Source organism: Salmo salar, chromosome ssa23 (genome assembly GCF_905237065.1).
Source record: "Salmo salar chromosome ssa23, Ssal_v3.1, whole genome shotgun sequence".
In the NCBI taxonomy this organism is placed as follows: Eukaryota; Metazoa; Chordata; class Actinopteri; order Salmoniformes; family Salmonidae; genus Salmo; species Salmo salar.
In genome coordinates, this window is record NC_059464.1 from 8,039,747 (window position 1) to 8,062,614 (window position 22,868).

Below are 22,868 nucleotides of genomic sequence, written 5' to 3' on the forward strand. Positions count from 1 at the left end.
TCAAATGTCAAAATGAGTCCATGTCCCATACTATCTGTTGTTTAGATCCAGTTTTACACCTCAATCCCAAATGAGTGGGAAAGATTGGCATCTAAAGTGATTAAATGAGATGGAGGTACCCTTCTTTGTTATTCATTGGGGATTACAGTATTGCTTGATCTAAACAACAGATCATGTGGGATTCAAACAAACCTTGACATTTGACCACTTTTGAGTTCTGAAAAGGTCTAAAAAACTTAGATTTTCAAGTAGAAATCTTTAAATCCATGTACTTTGATGCCTTTTTAACCGGTTTAACACCTTTTACTCCATACATGTTTTTTTTAAAACTATCTCTCACCATCTCCCTGGGTCCTGGCATGGACAAACTTGCTCCACTCCCCGGGTACTTTAGAGAAGGCCCTCACTCTGAACTGGTAGAGAGTACTCCCGTTGAGCGCTGTCACATCTTTAGCTGTCTTGTTGCCATCGTCTGTGTCGACCCAGGGGTGCAGGCTGCCCTGACCCACCGGCTGGTACTCTATGATGTACTTTACTATGCCCCCGTTAGGGTCCTCAGGGGGCTGCCACTTCACCTGCACTGCAGACACAGACAGGGGCAGGGCCTGGACGTTCCGAGGAGATGAGGGACCTGGGGGAAAGAGGGGAGGAGAGGGACAGAGAGGAGACATCAGCGGGGTTAGTATTGGTCAGAAGGTGTTAGCTTAGGCTACATGGCTATTGCCAAACTGTACCATTAAAGTGCTTGAATTTCTTTCTGGATTTCCTTAGTAAGTCATCCATTCCTAAATGTACTTTCTTTTATGCACCCATCTTTAACCCGGACACAATATGAGGGCAGGGGGAGCCACCAACCATCCACCAATGACAGTTGTCAACACTCACTGCTAAGCCAATAGGAGGAGCTCTTGTTAGTTACCCTGGCTGTTTATGCGGACGTTGTACGGCTTAGAGGCGGGCCCCAGACTGCCACAGTTGAGCAGCCTGACGATCACTGTGTAGTCTTGGTGGTACTGCAGGTTGTAGAACTTGGTGGAGAGCACATTGAGCAGGGTGGTCTCCTCTCTCAGCATCTCTCCTGAGGGGGAGGGCCCGAAGAGCTGCACTAAGAACCCGCTGGCCCTGTCCGCGTTGCCATGCAACAGCCAGCGCACAGTGGCGTTGCGGCCCTCCAGCGAGCTGAAGTCAATCTCTGGTCGAAGAGTGGGCTCTACAGCAGCAACACAGAACACACAGTCATGGAAAGGTCCTCCAGCCTGGGATGCTTTCTCCTTCTCCTATTTACTGAGACACAGCCTCTCGTTTACAGATGGGCAAAGAACATTCTGATTAGGTCACTAGACAGAATTAAAGAACCATTATTTCAGATTTAGAACCTGCATTCAGCTGTCCACTTGGACACACACACACACACACACACACACACACACACACACACACACACACACACACACACACACACACACACACACACACACACACAGACACCATCACCAATTTACTACATTTACATTTTAGCAGACGCTCTTATCCAGAGCGACTTACGGTAGTGAATGCATACATTTCATTAAAAAAAATTCCTGTACTGGTCCCCCGTGGGAATCAAACCCACAACCCTGGCATTGCAAACACCATGCTCTACCAACTGAGCCACACGGGACCACAAACCTCTGCTCTGACTATTGCTTTTCGACACCGCAAAAACTAATCCCGGCGTACTGTTGCTGCTCACCTGGACAGTCAGTCTCCATGATGGCCTCAGGCCCCAGAGTCCCCTCCCCTCCCTCCCCAGGACGGGTCAGCTGGACACGGACGTGGTAGCGTGTAGATGGCTTCAGATTCATCAGCGTTATAGGCTCTCTACTGTACACTAAGAGACAGGAACACAGAGAGATAGAGAATCAGACAGGATTAGCCATATAGAGTAGGGATCTAATATCGATAATGACAAATTGGCAAATTGTCTTGCATTGTTTTGAGGCAAGGCCATTTTTCCTGTGAAATGGATGATATATTATGTTGCCAGGATAGTAGTTGTGACTTTACATGAGATCAAACGCCATCTGTATGCACCTATGATGGAGGACCAGGAGTCTCCTGTCTCCATGGGCTTATAGAGGAGCTTGGTGGAGTCGATGGGTCCGTCTCCTCTGTAGGACTCCACAGGCAACACCACCAGCTGCTTACTCCTCTTCTCCAGCAGCTTGGGAGGGGTGCTGGGGAACGGTGGCTCTGGCGAGAGAGGGGAGTAAAGTGGGTGAGAATTTGAATAATGAGTGATCTGATGAGTCTCAACCAGAACATTAAATCCATATCGCTAGACCATTTCTCAGTGTATATTTAGGGCTGGTTTCCCAGACACAAATCAAGCCTAGTCCTGGACTAAAAAGCAAGTTCAAGTCCAGGACTAGGCTTCGTCTTTGTCTGGAAAACCTGCCCTCAATGTTAAGCACCTCACATTGACTGAAATAGACCAGTAAAATACTTTTCTCTTCTCACCTTTGACAATGAGGTTGAACTTCCTTGAGTCTTGTCCCCCATTGGTGGAAACCCTACACTCCCATAACCCAGCATGCTCAGTGGACAGACGGGGAATATCAAACTGGGCTGTGCTCTTATTGGAATCCATGGTGGTACGAGACGCCTGAATTAGAGTTCCAAAAATATTTTGGTAAGGCTGCTTACAGTCTGAAGTAATGTTGAGCCAACTGACATTATCATAAAAAATATTGACATATTTTCACTATTACAAAAACATTGAATTTCACCAAATCTCACTGACTACACCATCACAGTTTGTTTCCCAGTAATTGAATAATCAAATGTAAAATGACCGCCCATCCTTCCATTGCCTCTACCTTGAGCACAGTGCTGTCCAGTTTGCGCAGCTCAATGCTGGTGTGGCTGGGCAGGGGGTTGCCTGTGGCGGAACACAGGATCTTGGGGCTGGAGTGAAGGTTCCACTCTAGACTACTGGCCATGTTCAAGATCTGGGGGGCACGGTCTGATGGGAAAGAAACAGATGATGAAGAGGAAGAGGAAGATGATAAATAAGGTGATGATTATGATGTTGATGGCGAAGATGCTACTGCTACTTGTGATAATGTGATTAATATTGATGTTGGTAGTGTCAATGGCGATGAAAAAGAGGAAGAGCGCAAGGAAAAGGAGGAGGAAGTAATGCTACCTACCTGATTTCTCACAGTGCTGTCCTCTCCAGCCAGTGGGACACTGACATCCACTGAAGTGGTTACACACTCCACCGTTCTTACACTTACAGCGCAGCCTGCAGTCTGCCCCGTACATGTCCCTGTGGCAGACTGGGGAAGAGGGGGAGAGGTGACATTAGGATGGGAAATCCTTGTTGGGATTCTGATAAGTCTGTCGTGATGGAATTGTTACCTGATATGTCTATGCATGTTATGTACTCTATGTATCTATTTCAACACATGCAATCATGTTGATAGGTTGGTTGTACAATTACAATCAATATTAATTGGGCAATCTAAGATATGCCATAAACCTACATACAGTTCATTCGGAAAGTATTCAGACCCCTTTACTTTTTCCACATTCTGTTACGTTCCAGCCCTTTTCTAAAATGTATTAAAAAAAATATATATATATTATTTTTTGGCAATGTATTAAAAAAAAGAACAGAATACTTATTTACATACAGTGGGGCAAAAAAGTATTTAGTCAGCCACCAATTGTGCAAGTTCTCCCACTTAAAAAGATGAGAGAGGCCTGTAATTTTCATCATAGGTACACGTCAACTATGACAGACAAAATGAGAAAAAAATATCCAGAAAATCACATTGTAGGATTTGTAATGAATTTATTTGCAAATTATGGTGGAAAATAAGTATTTGGTCACCTACAAACAAGCAAGATTTCTGGCTCTCACAGACCTGTAACTTCTTGTTTAAGTGGCTCCTCTGTCCTCCACTCATAACCTGTATTAATGGCACCTGTTTGAACTTGTTATCAGTATAAAAGACACCTGTCCACAACCTCAAACAGTCACACTCCAAACTCCACTATGGCCAAGACCAAAGAGCTGTCAAAGGACACCAGAAACAAAATTGTAGACCTGCACCAGGCTGGGAAGACTGAATCTGCAATAGGTAAGCAGCTTGGTTTGAAGAAATCAACTGTGGGAGCAATTATTAGGAAATGGAAGACATACAAGACCACTGATAATCTCCCTCGATCTGGGGCTCCACGCAAGATCTCACCCCGTGGGGTCAAAATGATCACAAGAACGGTGAGCAAAAATCCCAGAAGCACACGGGGGGACCTAGTGAATGACCTGCAGAGAGCTGGGACCAAAGTAACAAAGCCTACCATCAGTAACACACTACGCCGCCAGGGACTCAAATCCTGCAGTGCCAGACGTGTCCCCCTGCTTAAGCCATTACATGTCCAGGCCCGTCTGAAGTTTGCTAGAGAGCATTTGGATGATCCAGAAGAGGATTGGGAGAATGTCATATGGTCAGATGAAACCAAAATAGAACTTTTTGGTAAAAACTCAACTCGTCGTGTTTGGAGGACAAAGAATGCTGAGTTGCATCCAAAGAACACCATACCTACTGTGAAGCATGGGGGTGGAAACATCATGCTTTGGGGCTGTTTTTCTGCAAAGGAACCAGGATGACTGATCCGTGTAAAGGAAAGAATGAATGGGGCCATGTATTGTGAGATTTTGAGTGAAAACCTCCTTCCATCAGCAAGGGCATTGAAGATGAAACGTGGCTGGGTCTTTCAGCATGACAATGATCCCAAACACACCGCCCGGGCAACGAAGGAGTGGCTTCGTAAGAAGCATTTCAAGGTCCTGGAGTGGCCTAGCCAGTCTCCAGATCTCAACCCCATAGAAAATCTTTGGAGGGAGTTGAAAGTCCGTGTTGCCCAGCGACACCCCCAAAACATCACTGCTCTAGAGGAGATCTGCATGGAGGAATGGGCCAAAATACCAGCAACAGTGTGTGAAAACCTTGTGAAGACTTACAGAAAACGTTTGACCTGTGTCATTGCCAACAAAGGGTATATAACAAAGTATTGAGATAAACTTTATTATTGACCAAATACTTATTTTCCACCATAATTTGCAAATAAATTCATTAAAAATCCTACGATGTGATTTTCTGGATTTTTTCTCATTTTGTCTGTCATAGTTGAAGTGTACCTATGATGAAAATTACAGGCCTCTCTCATCTTTTTAAGTGGGAGAACTTGCACAATTGGTGGCTGACTAAATACTTTTTTGCCCCACTGTAAGTATTCAGACCCTTTGCTATGAGACTCGAAATTGAGCTCAGGTGCATCCTGTTTCTATTGATCATCCTTGAGATGTTTCTACAACTTGATTGATAGAGTTAATCTGTGGTAAATTCAATTGATTGGACATGATTTGGAAAGGCACACACCTGTCTATATAAGGTCCCACAGATGACAGTGCATGTCAGAGCAAAATTCAAGCCATGAGGTTGAAGGAATTGTCCGTAGAGCTCCGAGACAGGAGTGTGTCGAGGCACAGATCTGGGGAAGGGTACCAAAAATATCTGCAGCATTGAAGGTTCCCAATAACACAGTGGCCTCCATCATTCTTAAATGGAACCATTTTGGAACCACCAAGACTCTTCCTAGAGCTGGCCGCCCGGCCAAACTGAGCAATCTAGCGAGAAGGGCCTTGGTTAGGAAGGTGACCAAGAACCCGATGGTCACTCTGAATGAGTTCCAGAGTTCCTCTGTGGAGATGGGAGAACCTTCCAGAAGGACAACCATCTCTGCAGCACTTCACCAATCAGGCCTTTAGGGTGGAGTGGCCAGACGAAAGCCACTCCTTAGTAAAAGGCACATGACAGCCCGCTTGGAGTTTGCCAAAAGGCACCTAAAGGACTCTCAGACCATGAGAAACAAGACTAATTGGTCCGATGAAACAAAGATTGAACTCTTTGGCCTGAATGCCAAGCGCACGTCTGGAGGAAACCTGGCACCATCCCTACGGTGAAGCATGGTGGTGGCAGCATCATGCTGTGGGGATGTTTTTCAGTGGCAGGGACTGGGAGACTAGTCAGGATAGAGGGAAAGATGAACGGAGCAAAGTACAGAAAGATCCTTGATGAAAACCTGCTCCAGAGCGCTCAGGGCAAAGGTTCACCTTCCAACAGGACAACGACCTTAAGCACACAGCGAAGACAACGCAGAAGAGGTTTTGGGACAAGTCTCTGAATGTCTTTGAGTGGCCCAGCCAGAGCCCGGACTTGAACCCGATCTAACATCTCTGGAGAGACCTGAAAATAGCTGTGCAGCGACCCATCTAACCTGATAGAGCTTGAGAGGATCTGCAGAGAATAATGGGGGAAACTCCCCAAATACAGGTGTGCCAAGCTTGCAGCGTCATACCCAAGAAGACTGGAGGCTGTAATCACAGCTAAAGGAGCTTCATTTGCAAAATGTCTAAAAACCTGTTTTGCTTTGTCATTATGGACTATTGTGAGTAGATTGATGAGGGGAAAAAACAATACATTTTAGAATAAGGCTGTAACGTAACAAAATGTGGAAAAAGTCAATGGCTCTGAATCATTTCTGAATGCACTGCATAGCAAATGAACTCACATCTGTTGCAGTGGTTCCCAGACCAGCCACTGGCACAGGAGCATCCGTAAGGGTCAGCCAGGCAGAACCTCAGCCCTCTACAGTCCATCTCTGGCCTGCATGACTCCTGGCAATTAAGCCCAAACATTCCCTCTCTACAGGCTGGGAGGGAATGCAGTACACATAGATACAGTACAGGACTGGTACAGTTACTTCAGACAGTTTGGCAATATAATATACTTGCCTTTACAAACATGCACTTATACGCACGCACGCAAGCACACACACTATTGCTAATTTGTAGTATGTGTCAGCTTCAACAACTATAATCTTATGCTTTAACATATTGCCACCCCCCCCCTCCCACACAAACACACACACCCACCTGTCTCGCAGCGCATCCCCATGAACCCCGGTGGGCAGATGCAGTCCCCGTCCCGGTGGTGACACACCCCTCCATTGAGACACTCTGGACAGTCCTTGTCACAGTCGGCACCCCACTTCTTACTGCCACAGTCTGTGCAAGACAGTAGAGGAGCGTCAGTGGCCAACCCACCCAAATACAAGCACCTCATCCATATGTGAATCATCATACATACTCTTGTAATGGTCAGTATTAATAAATATGTTATGAGAACAGCCCTACTGTACCTCTGACAATCAGCCTCATCCAGGCTCCATTGATGGGACTGTCTCCCACGAAGCCGGCGCTGTAAATACCCTCGTTGGCTTTAGCCACGTCCTCCAGGGTTAGTACAGCCGTACTGTTGGACACATCACCCCAGTGGGTCGTGTAGAAATAGTTACCTGGTTTTACGACACAGCGAGTCAGCACGTAGGACAAGCTCTTAATAATGTGAATACGTTATAATCCACACGGTGGGGCTACTTTATACTTGTTATAAAATACAAAAGGGAATGATTAAACAATGCCTATATTGCCATCGTTTCATTTAGATGAATCTATTCCCTGCTCACACATAAATGCCTGCCCTTCATCCATCCACCCATCCATGCCTCCCTCTATCCCTGTGTGACTCACCGTTGTATTTCCAGGTGACGTCTCTTCTCTGGGAGCTCAGGACCTGCATGGCCAGGTGAACTGTGTCTCCTCTGTTTGCTGTCACCGTGAGGTAGGCCGGGACAAACAGGGCTGATAGGAACAATACAGAAGAATACAAGTTAACGCTCTCTCTCTGTCCTCTCTCTCTCTCTCTCTCTCTCTCTCTCTCTCTCTCTCTCTCTCTCTCTCTCTCTCTCTCACACACACACACACACACACACACTCTCTCTTTCAGTTAGAGCCTCTTCCTTACCTTTGGCAAAGTTGTTGATGAGTGTCACTTTACCCAGGTTTATAAGAGGATCAGTTCCCTGGGACGCATGGCAGTAGAAGATGCCTGTTTGGTCCATCACACCTACGAACTCGTTCGCCACCACCTCCTTGGTCTTGGGCCTTTTGACTCTGTAACGTGGCCGTGAGGAGAGGATGAGGATGCTGTTGTCCTTCTTGATGTCCAGGTCTAGCTCTGCTGCATCCCGCTCCCCAGTGAGGCAGGAGATGGAGAAGAGCTGAGGGGTGGAGGCCTCAGCGTTGGAGATGACGGTCAGGTCTGTCACCGCACCTGTAGGGACGAGATGGCACCACTCATTTGATACAGTCATCTGAACTGTTATGAGGTAAAACAACAAAGGGCAGCTACTGTAATGACCTATTGCTTATTACAATCTGATGTAAGATCAGTTTATCTACTCTAATCTAAACAAACATTACTAGACCTTAGGGCAAGGTTAGTTAAATCGTACCCTACGACTACCAGGTCCAGAATACTGCTGGTTTTCTGTTCTACCTAATAATTAATTGCACCCACATGGTGTCCCAGGTCTAAATCTGTCCCTGATTTCAAGGAAATAATGAAAATAAGCAGTGGAACTGGCTTGAGGTCCAGATTTTTATTTGAAGGCTTTAGGCCAGGCATAACACAACAACCTTTTGACACATTCCAGTTACATTCTGACCTAGGATCAGTTCCCCCAACTTAAATCATTGTGAGCTAAATAACAAAACCATATGGTGGGTCATTTTGCTACATTAAATCCAATGACATTCCTGTTCTGTGGCATTCTAGACCTGATCTACAGAACAATGGCAGGAAACTGGTATGAGCTCCTGCTCTCTCAAGGGGCTGCTGCCTTCTGCTTTCCACTTTGACTTTTATTGTAGCCCGTCATTTGTTGTGTCAAATTCATTTTGATGTTCAGAAATCGTAGTTAGGTTTGCCTTGCAAAAGTTAGACTTTCTGGGGTTACTGTAGGTTACACTCTCTGTAGACATTGTTAATATAATAAGGACAAGCACCTTGAGCCATGTACTGTAATTTTAGAAGATAATAATTGATTTACCTATTATTTCTAGGATACAAATAAGATAGTTTGACTTTTACCTGACACATGGATGAGGCACAACAAAAATAAGATGTAGATCATAATTGTAATCCTCACAGCGACGATTCCGAAATCAGTTGTGTCTAATCCAATGATTTCATTAAAAGTAGACACTTCTACATTCCATCGGTGGTCCCCAGCGCGCCAAAGAACCGCGCGTCTTTGCCCATTTCCATAAATTCCAGTAACTGTTTTTAACGATAACTCTGTCCCTGTTTCTGTTCCAGACCGTTTCACATTCTCCTCTCCGATCTGAGTCTTCTGAATCTGTTGTTCGTAAAATGGGGTTACTCTGGGTGGGAGAGGAAGGAAGAGCGTCACGAGGGGAAAGAGGTCGCTTTTACTCTCCAGCCAAGATTGGTTTTGATTTCAGGATCTGGAGAAGAATGTTGCACAATTTTATAGATTAGACTTTATACTCGTCGTAGAATTTTAAGTTCTTTTCACAATCAATTTCCATTTGTCCACCAAATGCATTGTTAGCCAAGTCAATAATTGAAAAATGATCTAGCAACAAATGTCTTCATTGTTTTATGTATTTGCACACTGTTTTGAAGATGCCCAACAAAAACAGACATATTCTATCACTCTACATGCACAATGCTGACACATAATTTTGCCATGCTAATAGTATGCACAATTTTTTTTTCTGCAGATATGTTCTGAAACTTCAAAGCCAGATCTATGAAATAACAACAGCTGGGTAATGTAATAGCTGTGTTCTTTCCCTGAAGTAAGTTAGTTGTAATCCCTGCAGATTGTGGTCATTTGGCCTATCCTTCACTGCTCCAACCAGTCTGATGAAAGGGAAGGGAAAGGAAAAGGGGGATACCTAGTCTGTTGTACAACTGAATGCATTCAACTGAAATGTGTCTTCCGCATTTAACCCAACCCCTCTAAATCAGAGAGGTGCGGGGGTGGGGGGGGGGTGGTGGGTGGGGGGTGGGGGGGGCTGCCTTAATTGACATCCACGTCATCGCCGCACGGGGAACAGTGGGTTAACTGCCTTGCAGAATGACAGATATTTACCTTGTCAGCTTGGGATTCGATCCAGCAACCTTTCGGTTAGGGTCCAAAAGATGATGTACATTCTGCTTGTTGTATCTATGCTTACAGCTGCAATCAGATGGATCAGGTCCAGTCTCTCACTTTTTAACGCTCATTATGAGAAACTTAAAGTACCACACACTTTTCTCATTTCTGGAGGGGCAGGCTTTGAAATGTAATGTTTTCTTTAATGTTTCCTGATGGCCCCAGACAATTGAAGTTGACCCAACTTCTAATTGTTTCAAATGTCCTGTGTTCGATGAGAGAGTTCAAGATTTTCTTTAACAACCTCTTAGATGTAAAATCCCGTTTTGGGGACCTGTGATGTTCTGGTACCGATTCCAACCGACATTTTCGCTTATAGAGCAATCTGTGGACACCACAGATCGAAATGGCTTGCATTGAGCGGTAGCCCTAATTCTCATGGATACAGGATTATGTCTATTTTGCCTGTGTGAAGCAGGATGTGAAATCTGACACCACTTGAAGCTGGGATATCCCTCCTACCATTTCATTCGCTCTTCCAACTGTCCATCAACTCCTGGCTGAACCCTACATCACATCCACTAACAACACATATGCCTGGAATCCTTACATCATACCACATCAGGAGAGAGTAGCTTCGTCACTGTAGCACATTCAGATTGATTTAGAACCAGTAATCTAAAACAATTCATAGATTTTAAACAAAAAAACACTTTCTGTTGGACAAAAGTAATATGAGATCAAAGGCGAGTTCCTAATGATTTCAGGAGGCCAAGCTAGAGCTCTGTGAGACGTTCACAGCGATGGAGGCAGACGTTTTGATTAAGAGAGACCTTTAGAAAATATGCACATTTTCTCTAACACTAAACATACAAATATGTATTTTACAGTTATAAGGAAGGTGAAATCTTGTAGTTAGTCAATTTATAATTAGTTTATCTTATATGCTTTTTAAATATAAGTAACGTCAAGCCTTATTCATACAGTTTTGTTGAAATAGGAAATACATCACAAAATATTTTATAATATTTGTACTGTGCACTTGAGCTTGCATCCTCAAAAGTGACTACACTTCAGCAATTACAACTATTTTTTCCAGAAAGGTGAGATCTTAACCTTTCTTGGAGTATGCAGCATTACTAGTTATTGTTTATGGCCCTCATGATAAATAGTTACTTTTGGGGATTTATGTAGATTACATTTTCGATTGCATTTAGTTACATTTAACTGGTTTTAAATGGAGCATAATTATTTCTGAGGGTTTGGAGGGCTCAGATAAATACTCTTCTGATATAACCTACAATTCACTTGTTATGCTTGTCTTATGTCATTGTATTAAGCTGCTTGAAATAGGTGAGGAAACAACATTTTACTGTACCATTGTATGTGATCACACAAAGGATAATACAAAGACTTTGCTATGCAAAGACTATGATGAGGTGCCCAGAGCAGGAGACTATTGTTATGTCTCCAGGTCAGAATGTTTTCATTTTGATACAGTCCAAACAGAGGACTATACTGTGTTGGTTCAGGTTTGCTGGCTCTTCGGTTCTATGACAGAGACCTCCATGTCCCTGATAATGTAAATAGACCTTAAGAGGTCCTTCCTATTTCCTCTACACAGGGTCACAAAAATTATGCTCACAAGACTGACTTATCTATGAAGACAATGAGGACAGAGACTCATCTAATCAGTCACACTACTAGACTCTCTCAGAGTCACGTGAATTCCACACTTATTTTGTTTGCATCAGTACTGAGTTTACACTGCTTGTTCCCAGAAAGAATGAAAAATGTTGCACCACTAGTTCTCAGAAGAAAATTTAAATGCAAATAAATAAGTCATTTTCATACATGTTTTTTGGAGGAAATTTGTGCAATCTTTGTGCATAAGTTGGTATTGTGTGCTCTCAGAGATAGCTGGAGCGAGAGTAGAACACGTGGGCAGACAGACATGCAGGGAGACAAGCAGACATCTTGGTAGTTGCAGGGAGAGTGGACTCTGAGAGGAAGCCCACAGGGGAAAAGACTGGATGCTGTGTCAACATAGTTACTTTGACTGCTGGCTGCAGTGAGGCTTCAAGAAGCATGAGACAGGGTGTTTGTGTGTGTGTGCTTGCGTGTGTGTGTGTGCACCCATACATTTACATGTATGTGTGGTGCGCATGTACATGTGTGCTTGCCTGCGTGCGTGTTTTAGGGGGATATAAAGGGTGGAAACCAGGCCCTCCACTCCTCAGACATGGTCCATTGTCCAGCGAGCTCTTTGTTGTCCTGAGGTAATTATCAGTAGTGTTTGTTGTCAGAGCGATGGCTGCTGATTATTTCGGTTTGCTTTAGATGGCACAGCCAGACAAAGGCAAAGCGCCCAGTCTCCGCTTGCCTCGCACAAGGTCATCAGTGGGAGAGCAAACAATCAAGTTTATGGAGTTTACATTGGCTCATATCACATGATGATTGTATTCTGTTACTGTTATTGTAAAGAGCAGTACACTCTTAGAAAAAGGGTTCTTGTGCTGTCCCCATAGGAGAAACCTTTTTGGTTCCAGGTAGAACTCTTTTGAACTCAAAAGGGTTCTTCAAAGTGTTCTCCTACTGGGACAGCCGAAAAACCCTTTTATGTTCTTAGATCGCAGTTTTTTTCCCAAGAGTGTAGGATATGCTGGCCAGCAGCATCCATTATCTTGCATATTGCACTGTAACTGTAACAGTCTTATTGCTTGAAGGTAATCTGAATTGAAAACACCAAACCTCAAAATCTAGTGGACAAAGCTGGTCTGTGAATACATTTCAAACCGTAGAGTTGAATTTACAGCTGCACACTCCCCTCCATGTTTTAGTACTTTTTGGACATTTAGTTGTGGTTTTAGTGGTGTCGGGAGTGGGGGTGAAAGTGAGGAGGAGGAGGGGGGGGTAAGGTCCTTGAGACTGTGAGAACGTTTGTATTAAATTCCCATTTCCACCCATTGTGTGAAGAGCTGGCAGAATTCCACATGCACTGACTCACTCGCGCACGCCCCTGTGAGCTGGGGTAGAGGTGCAGTGTACACCTCTCTGGCCCCTTGAGACCACCTTCCTCCCTTGCCCCCTCTCCTCAGTCTGGGAAGGAAATCGACTCCTGGGACCCTAACCCAGACCCCTGGGGGCTTCAGGGCAACCAGTGATTACATTAAACCTCTCTCAGTGTGTATATAACGTGTAGGGAGTTACCCAGAGATAAAGAAGTGAAATCTTTGGCCGGGCTCGGAAACTCAAGCCGTGGGGCTCCTGTGTTTTGTACACTTTCATAGTCAGAGCGCTGTCTATCTGTCATCAGTATGGCTGAACAACAAGTCAAGGAGACTTCTAGTGCTCTCTCTCTCTCTCTCTGTGTGTGTGTGTGTGTGTGTGTGTGTGTGTGTGTGTGTGTGTGTGTGTGTGTGTGTGTGTGTGTGTGTGTGTGTGTGTGTGTGTGTGTGTGTGTGTGTGTGTGTGTGTGTGTGTGTGTGTGTACCATGGTGATGACACTTGTCATCTCGCCTGCCTTGTCATGTTTCCCGCTCCTCCGGGCAGCCAGTGGAATAAACCACTCAGCAAATCCCACGCCTGCTCTGGAGAAGTTATCTGGCCACAGCTCTGTGTAATAATAAACAGCATCCACCCAGCCGCCTCCATCATCAGAGGAGATGAAGACAGTGTTGTGGTTAGTCAGATGGGGTGACACTGAGTGAAGTGACAGTCAGCAGAGGGATGTGAGGTTGGCGTGTGTCACTGTCTTGTGGAAAGATGATATAAGGTAAGCATAACGTAGAGTGAACCACTATCCTAAATGCTTAGCTAGCTAGTATGTAGTATATTGGAAGATTGGAAGGTTTGCGAGTTCAATCCCCGTCCGAGTCATACCGAAGACTGTAAACATGGTAAGGTGCATCTCTGCTTGGCACTCAGCATTAGGGAGATAGATTGGGGGTAAGGCTATGTGATAGTCTAGGGTTTTGCAAGCTGCACACACACACACACACACACACACACACACACACACACACACACACACACACACACACACACACACACACACACACACACACACACACACCATGATCATATCATGTCAGTATCACTCTAAGACTCTAAAACAATGTGCAGTGATAAAACAGTTTACGTTCAGTTGAAACACTGCACACTCCTCATGAATCAAGTGAAGTGCCCATGGAAAGAATGTCTGCTCGGTTTTGCTCCATCCTTCCCATTTCCTCTGTTCCTCAACAGTCTTCTTATCGCCAAACAAATGTGTTGAGTCATGCAGATAGAGTATATCTTACAGCATGCTCAACACAACACACAGCTATCCTATGACCTATCCGATGCCCAATCCCAGGTTTTTCCTGCTGCAGTAAAACTGTTGTTTTTAATGTGTAGAAGCACAATACATATTTATGTTTTTCTTCAGCTTGATTTACTAGACAGCTTGTTTTTGTGAACTTATAATTACACATTTTTCCAATTAAGTAATTGGCATTAATGTAATTCCACAACCCATTGCCATCAACGTATCAGTTATCAATCAATCAATAAGACAGTGCATCTCTAAAGTTCAGTGATATCTAAAAGGACTGAGACAGTGCAATGGTTTTATACTGGCTTCTCTCGTTACAAACCATTCTAGACACTTTCTGTGCGTCCTCTGTATTGTGACAGTTGAGTGGAAATTGGCACCACTTTATTGCTCCATGTACTTGGAACCGGGCGCCATGTTTCCAGCTGTACCCTCCCTCCCTTAGTTTGTCCTGTCCTGGAAAGACAACATGGTACTCATTAGGCCCAGCGAGCCTCCCAGCTGCTGCCCTGGGGTGAGGGTGGGGCAGGGGGAGGATGGGGTTAGGGAGAGGGTGAGAGTGGGAGTGGGGGTGGGGAAGGAGGAGGATTGGGTGACATGGGTCCCATTCTGGAACAGGGTTAACCCATAGCTCCGGGGCAACAGAGCACCGAACAGGGGCAGGGCACGGAGATTGTTCTTACTGCACAAACCTGAGTCTACAATGGCCATACCTAATGTCTGCATATACACGCTCATAAGCATGTACTTTCCCGAACACACACACCACCCAAAACTCCACTGATGTGATTATAGAAAATCAGCAGATAAAACGAAGGAAGTGCTAATCATAACAACATGTATTACTATGTGTGTTGTATGAGTAGCCAATTTAAGAGACTACAATAAACTATATGGTTTGAGTTAGAGAATAAGAGCATGAAGATCAAATCAGCCCTTTTTTTACTTCTACTTATATTCGAGCTTTCTCAGCCTGATAGGCTGAAATTGTAATTAGGACTACAGGAATAGAATAGCTTTCCCATCGGAATATTATGATTAACAAGGAAGGGGAGGGGTTGTGATACTTTATCCAGACAGAATGTCTCTGGAATATTACAGTAGATTAGGAAGTTGAATAACCCTTTGGAGAGTCGTTGGCTGAAAGACAAAAGGGAGGGGGAGAGAAAAAGAGAGAGAAAGCAAAATAAATAGAGGGGAGTAGTAAATATAGCAGTAGAAATATAAAACAAGAGAAAAAGAAACAGAATGTGTTCCCGAGGACACAAAACAAAGGGAAGGAGAAGATAAAAAATGAGAGAGAAAAGTTTGACTAAGGAAAAAAAGAGTGAGAAGAAATTAGCGAGCATGTGAGAGTGACAAAGAGCTGAAGAATGACAGTGAGAGAGACAAACCCATGAGCTCTGCTAGTCAGTTCGCGCTCTAGCCAGTGGAAGGCTCTTGAGCACAGGACGTTGTGCTGCAGGTGCTGATATGTGTTCAGGAAGTGGCTGGAGCGCAGGGCAGGAATCACCCAGTGTGCAGCCCAGTCAGACAGAACCAGGCATGGGCAGCCTGGAGCAGGGGCGGAGACAGGAAAGCCTGTCTTCTGGGTGCTTGCTCAGCCCTCAGCCCAGGGATAAGGGACAATGTAGTTCCCAAAAGCTAAAGATGAGGTATCTAAGAACAGTGTGATGTATTGATAGTGATGCATGTTGATGCACAGGCAGTGGAAGGTCAGCTCTGGTATTGAATCTAAAGTGCAGGTCTAATCTAATCTCTTAATGACATTTTAAGTGTGAAATGCAAACAGCTAGACCCCCACCCTCCATTGTAATATACTATACACATGTACACGTGTTGTTATTTACCCTGCTTTAAAAAGAGACAAACAGCACTCAACCCCTGGAGAAACCCTACGATTGCTTGACTGCTGAGTGGCCAGTTTGCAAGGTCACATTAATTAGGGCACATCGTAGCAGAATTGTTTTGCAATGGAAGACAAAAACAAAACAATTATTGGGGGGGGGGAGGGGGGAATTCCAACCCGAGTTAAGCTCACATAAATAGAACATAATTATATTTTTATGCACTTTTCTCTATGCGTATTCTGATCTTGAATTTAAGCATGAGAATAGCATGCTATTCACCCGCTATTCGTTTGGGATGGAGATGGAATAAATGAAGGTGTGACAGAGGTGTGTCTACCGATACAGCATATTCTGACCTTGACTTAATTCCCTAATAATTCCACCACCTTTATACGTGAGGAAACCATGAATAAGGTCTGGCGAACCTACCAGTTCCAAGTGGGAAAAGCATATTTTGCACTTCATTTTTTCCAATAGAAATAACACCATTCGTGCACTGTAATTTACAACTTGATAAGAGCTATTTATAAGAGCAAGTAGATGAGTAATCCACTTGGATAAGGGAATTGTAAATATAAATATACATTTCAATGACATCTATTTTAGACAAATGGAAAAACCAGTCATATGGCAGCAAACTGAAGCATATCAACATATGAAATGCTGTGCCATTATGCAGATGTTTTAATTGTACTGCCTTTTAACCTCAAGGGATGGCCACGCTACAATTTCTTAATTATAGGTTACCCTGACTTTCTCTGTTCCCTATCATGTTAAATATTAGCCACTATCAGTATCGACCGTCAGTAGGCATAATAACCACACATATTCAGCTGCCAATTTACTGTTAGTTCCCTTCAGTTGGTACAACCTACATTATCATTCCATAAAAATAAAAAAATGTGTTGCTTCCTCTGTAAACGCTGGCACGAACGTGTGGTTGTTGCTGAGGATCATTAGTAACAGTAGAGAACATATAAAAAAGACATGTAGGCTAAATTAAATCGTTATGGAGTGGAGCGCAGACCAAGCTGTAACAGTTTGAACCCATCGCATGGCGCAATACTTGGTCGTGTCATCACACAGTTCCATGGTTAGTGCAGGTAATAGATGAAGGTATAGCCTACTACTGTACACTATTCTCCCTACTATAATTCTATGTACATTAATCATCCAACATTAACATGGGTTGAAGACTCTGATTGTGGCAATTTTCAGAATGACTCTAACTACCGTTTTCTGTCTTTTGTGCGTAAAGGCCCTCAAACCTGTTTTTTTATGATTTATAAATCATTTCCTAAACTTAAATAATCTACAAGATCAGAGAATTTTTAAATCTATCAATTGGTGCTGAAATGGAGACGAGTATGCATATACTTAGATGACTTTCATTGATCCCCAATTGTTTGTGTTAGTGATGTGAGAATACAAAAATCAAAGCTTTGCATCATCACAAAGAGGACCTTTTTTGCCGATGTCGTCAGTATTTTTGTTGATAATCATGCTCCCTTCATAAAATGAAAGGTTAAAGGTAGATTGAATGCCTGGTACACTCCGGAATTATCAGAAGTCATTCAAAAAAAGAGATGACGCTTGGTTCAAGACCAGGAACACAGGCTTAGGCCCGGACTAGCAAGCTTTTAAGCAACTGAGGAATAATTGTGTAAGACAAATAAGACTAAATCTGATTATTAAGTAACCACTCTTTTGGATTAAAATGATAACCTGGCTAAATCCTGAAGGGTTCTACTTCCTTCTCTCTGCCACAACAAATTAATTGATCACTGATGCACTGGTGTCGGCGTTGGAAATCCGCGATGAGGCCTGGGTCCAGGATGTCCCTGGTGGGGACCAAGCACCTCTCCTCTGGGCCATAACCCTGGAAACAGGAAACAAAGGGCTGTGAGACATGGGTTTAACTCTGGACACATGAAAGGTGGGATGTATACGAAGGGTACGGGGCAACAAAAGATGAACAGCAGAGGGGTTAATAATTTTAGAGATGGGAAACGGGCCGCAAAACCGGGGGGAGAGTTTGCATGATTCCACACGGAGGGGCAGATCCCGGGTCTTCCGTACGAGACGATACCTGGGTGCCGGGGTCTGATGGCGATCCGCTTGTCGTCGATACCTGGAGGTGGTCTGGAGGAGGGCCGAGAGTAGTCTCGAGATCCTGGTTGGCTCGCTACGACTGGCCATTGGACTGGGGGTGGAACCCAAAGGACAGGCTGACCGAAGACCCAATGAGGGTGTAGAACGCCTTCTAGAACCGGGATGAGAACTGAAGACCCCGGTCGGAGACCATGTCCACGGGCAATCCATGGATCCGGAAGACGTGCTGCACCATGAGCTGGGCCGTCTCCTTGGCCGAGGGTAGTTTGGGGAGAGGAATGAAGTGGGCAGCTTTGGAAAACCAGTCGGCCACAGTCAGGATGGCAGTGTTGCCCTCAGACAGGGGGAGACCTGTGAGAAAATCCAGGGATATGTGGGACCAGGGACGGTGAGGGACAGGCAGTGGTTGAAGAAAACCAGCCGGAGCTTGCTGAGGAGTCTTGTTCTAAGCACAGACAGTGCAAGTGGTGACAAACGCGGCGACATCCGGAACCATAGTAGGCCACCAAAAGCATTGTCGCACGAAGGCCAGGGTCCGACGGGAGTCCGGAAGGCAGGCAAGCCTGGAGGAATGGGCCTACTCCAGGACCGCGGATCGGACAGCGTCCGGCACAAACATCCAGTTATCTGCCGGGTTTTTGTGGTCGGTCCACACAATGAACGGATGTTCCGCACCTTCTAGCCAGTGCCTCCATTCCTCCAGTGCCATCTTCACCGCAAGAAGCTCTCGATTCCCCACATCGTAGTTCCTCTCCGTGGTGTTGAGGCGGTGGGAGAAGAAGGCACAGGGATGCAGCTTAAGGTCCAGGGCAGAACGTTAGGACAGGACAGACCCCACTCCGACATCTGAAGCATTGGCCTCCAACACAAACTGAAGGGAAGGGTCAGGATGAACCAAGAAGAGGAGCAGTGGTGAGACAGTGTTTGAGGTCCCGGAACTCCTGGTCAGTGGCAGAGGACCACGTGAATGGAACCTTGGTAGAGGTGAGTGCAGACAGGGGGGAAGCCAGGGTGCTGTAACCCCGGATAAACCGGGAATAAAAATTGACAAACCCCAGGAAACAGCTGCACCCTGGATGTAGGCTGAGGCCAATCCACCACCGCTCTCACCTTCCCGGGGTCCATCTGGACACTCCCAGCAGAGATGATGTAACCCAGAAAGGGGATGGTGGAGAGATGGAACTCGCACTTCACAAACAGCTGATTCTCCAGAAGGCATTGAAGAACCTGCCGGACATGGAGCACATTTTCTTGGGGAGAGCGGGAGAAAACGAGGATGTCATCAATGTAGACAAAGACAAACCGGTTCAACATGTCATGGAGAACATAATTTACCAGAGCCTGGAACACAGCAGGGGCATTGGTGAGGCCAAAAGGTATGACCAGATACTCGTAGTGGCCGCTGGCCATCTTCCACTCATCCACCTCTCATATCTGCAACAGGTGGTAGGCGTTCCGTAGATCCAGCTTGGAAAACAGTGGCCCCCTGGAGCGGCTTGAAGGCCGAGGAAATGAGTGGTAGTAGGTAGCGGTTCTGAACAGTAATGCCATTGAGGCCCTTGTAGTCAATGCATGGGCACAGGATCTTGTCCTTTTTCTCCACGAAGAAGAACCCTGAACCGGCAGGAGAGGAACAGATAAATCCTGCAGCTAGGGAGTCCCCAATGTAGGTCTCCATAGCCTTGGTCTCCGGTCCCAACAGAGAGTACAGACATCCCCGGGGTGGCGTGGTGCTATGGAGAAGGTCAATCCCGCAGCCATAGGCTCGGTGTGGCGGAAGCGAAGTGGCCCGGGCCTTGCTGAACACCTCCCGGAGGTCCTGGTACTCTGCAGGGATGGCGGAGAGGTCCGGAGCACCTTCCAAGCCCCAGGGAGACGTCCCGGGGGCAGGTTGCGCTGACTTCAGACAATGGGCGTGGCAGATCGGACTCCAGCCCATGACCCCGTTGACCAGTTGATGAGGGGATTGTGTTGCTGGAGCCAGGAGAATCCCAAAACCACGGGAATCTGAGGAGCACTGATGAGTAGAAATTAAATAGTCTCGCTGTGATTCCCTGACACCCGTAGGTTGATAGGAGTGGCATTATGAGTGACCCAGCCTATAGAGCGCCCGTCCAGCGCTCTAACATCCATGGGAACGGAGAGGGGATGTTCAGCTCGGAAGCCTGGGTATCATCCAAAAAGCTCTCATCGACTCCAGAGTCAATGAGGACCCCGGAGAGATTTAGACTGGTTTCCTCACAGCAGAATGGCATGAAAAGGGGTGCGAGTAAGGGAAGCAGAAAAGTTATCCATATGGCCCACCAGAGTACTTGCTCCTACCAGTGAGCCTGGTCTTTTAAAGGACAAGGGGACACAAAATGACCAAGAGTCCCGCAATACAGACAACTCTTCGGGTTGATCCTGTATTGCCGTTCCGCTGGTGACAGCCCAGCTCTGCCTAGTTGCATACCGTGGCTCCTTTAAAAGTTGTGAGCTTACACTGCGGGACTTAGAGGTACCCAGCATCACGGCTTCATTGCTTCAGACCACCACAAGGGGGAGTTAGAGCACTCATTATGCATTTGGGTCCCAAGGTTTTTATTTGACCAATCGTATCGAGTGGTTCCAATGATGAATTTGACGCGGGCCACCCATCCCTGGTGGCTTTCTTCATCAAAGATGACTGACAAAACATTACGGGGAAAGCAGATGTAAGTAGATTTATAACGTCATAACGAGTCAAGCTAAAAATGTACAATTGAGAGGAATATGTTAGTTAATGTAGAGACAAACGATTGTGCATATTTTGTACATATTTTGTCATAAAGTTAATTTACGAAAATCGCAATTTAGCAAGTTAAAAACTTCTTAGGGATAGGCGTCCCGCTAGCGGGACACAAGCCAACAACATCCGGTGAAATTGGAGGGCACGCAATTCAAATAAATAATCGTAATATTAAACATTCATAAACATACAAGTATCTTATATCATTTAAAAGCTTAAATTATTGTTAATCTAACTGCGTTGTCCGATTTCAAAAAGGCTTTATGGCGAAAGCATACCATGTGATTGTCTGAGGATGGCACCCCACATCAACATATTGTTCAACCAGCACAGGCTTCACAAAATCATAAACAGCGATGAAATAAATCACTTATTTTTGAAGATCTTCCTCTGTTTGCAATCCCAAGGGTCCCAGGTAAGGTTCCCAGGGTCCCAGCTCTTTAATAATACTTCCTGTTGACCTGACCTCACCTATGATCATGCTGTGCCCTCTGTGTCAGCCAGTTCAGATGCGGGACAGGTTCACCGACACAGCTGATATAACCTAGAGGAATTAGGGAGAAGGGGGAGACAGGGATGAAGTAAAGGAGAGAGACTGTTATTGTGTGTGTGTGTGGTCTCACCTGGTGTCCACACTAAGTGGCCAAAGAATACTTTATGCTGAAAAACATACACATGAGGACAAACAATAGAAGATAATGTCATTATTAGACATAAATACCACTTGAAGCTTGATGATGACTTGATCATTTGAATCAGCTGTGTAGTGCTAAGGCAAAAACAAAAATGTGCACAGGTGTTTGGAGCTTTCCGATGTGCCACAGCTGGTGAGGTGTCAGGTTCGCCTCCGTATTTAAGGGTGGTTATTCCAACTCTCTGAAATGCTGCAGATCTGCCCGCAGACGAGGTAGGAACACATATCCCACACAGAAGAGGTGGATAGAATTCTACAGGTCAAGGTATCCTTCTTCCTCCAAACTGTGCATGTGAGACAGGTTCCATGTACAACAAGATAGGCAGAGAGGAAGAGAGAAAAAGAACACAGAACAGTTTAAATGACATGCCACAGAATGCTGAGGCAGCATGCAAGGTGTGCCGCAACTTTTAAAGGAGGAACCACTGTAGGCTCGGGAAGCGGTGACTCGGCCATCTTCCGCGGCTCTCGAGGAGGTCAGGAAGCCTCGGGTTCTCTTGGCAACAGGACCGTTGGGGACTTCTGGGATGACTAGGAGGCAAGGTGGAATCCCTGGACGTGCGAGCGAAATCGAATTTCCTCTCCCTCCGTCGTTCCCGTAATTGGCCATCGGATGGTCAACGTGATGATGGAATCGAGATCTGTAGGTAACTCCAGAGCAGCAAGCTCAACCTTGACTTCCGAGATGCCGTGCAGGAAGATATCAAACAGCGCTTCCTGGTTCCAAGCACTCTCCGCTGCTAAACTTGCGGAAATCCACCACATAGTCTGCCACACAGCAGTCTGCTGCTGTGTGGCAGACTATGTGGTGTATTCCCAGGTAGCTTCTCAAGTCCCGTGTGGCTCAGTTGGTAGAGCATGGTATTTGCAACGCCAAGGTTGTGGGTTCGATTCCCACGGGGGACCAGTATGGGGGAAAAAATAAATCTGAAGTGTTTGAAATGTATGCATTCACTACTGTAAGTCGCTCTGGATAAGAGCGTCTGCTAAATTACTAAAATGTAAATGTAGAACGGGGCATCAAAAATCTTCATCTCTCCCACGAACCCATCC

At 45.4% G+C, this 22,868-nt stretch overlaps 1 protein-coding gene across 4 annotated transcripts in view; it reads right to left on the bottom strand.

Annotated features, from left to right (window-relative positions):
• Positions 1–9,337, bottom strand: part of LOC106584018 (tyrosine-protein kinase receptor Tie-1) — a 28,575-nt gene extending 19,238 nt beyond the window's left edge. For 2 of the 4 annotated variants that reach the window (XM_014168774.2, XM_014168773.2), the window contains exons 1-13: positions 9,045–9,337; positions 7,917–8,225; positions 7,643–7,753; positions 7,252–7,407; positions 6,986–7,117; positions 6,622–6,762; positions 3,192–3,320; positions 2,859–3,004; positions 2,500–2,644; positions 2,047–2,232; positions 1,733–1,870; positions 920–1,210; positions 341–631 (exon numbers count right to left, since the gene is read on the bottom strand). In XM_014168774.2, the coding sequence (XP_014024249.1) occupies positions 341–631; positions 920–1,210; positions 1,733–1,870; positions 2,047–2,232; positions 2,500–2,644; positions 2,859–3,004; positions 3,192–3,320; positions 6,622–6,762; positions 6,986–7,117; positions 7,252–7,407; positions 7,643–7,753; positions 7,917–8,225; positions 9,045–9,087 (2,218 nt within the window). In that variant the 5' untranslated portion in view covers positions 9,088–9,337. The remainder of the gene's footprint in view (positions 1–340; positions 632–919; positions 1,211–1,732; positions 1,871–2,046; positions 2,233–2,499; positions 2,645–2,858; positions 3,005–3,191; positions 3,321–6,621; positions 6,763–6,985; positions 7,118–7,251; positions 7,408–7,642; positions 7,754–7,916; positions 8,226–9,044) is intronic. The other 2 variants (XM_014168776.2, XM_014168775.2) reach the window with 2 other exon arrangements.
• Between the last annotated feature and the right edge of the window lie 13,531 nt (positions 9,338–22,868).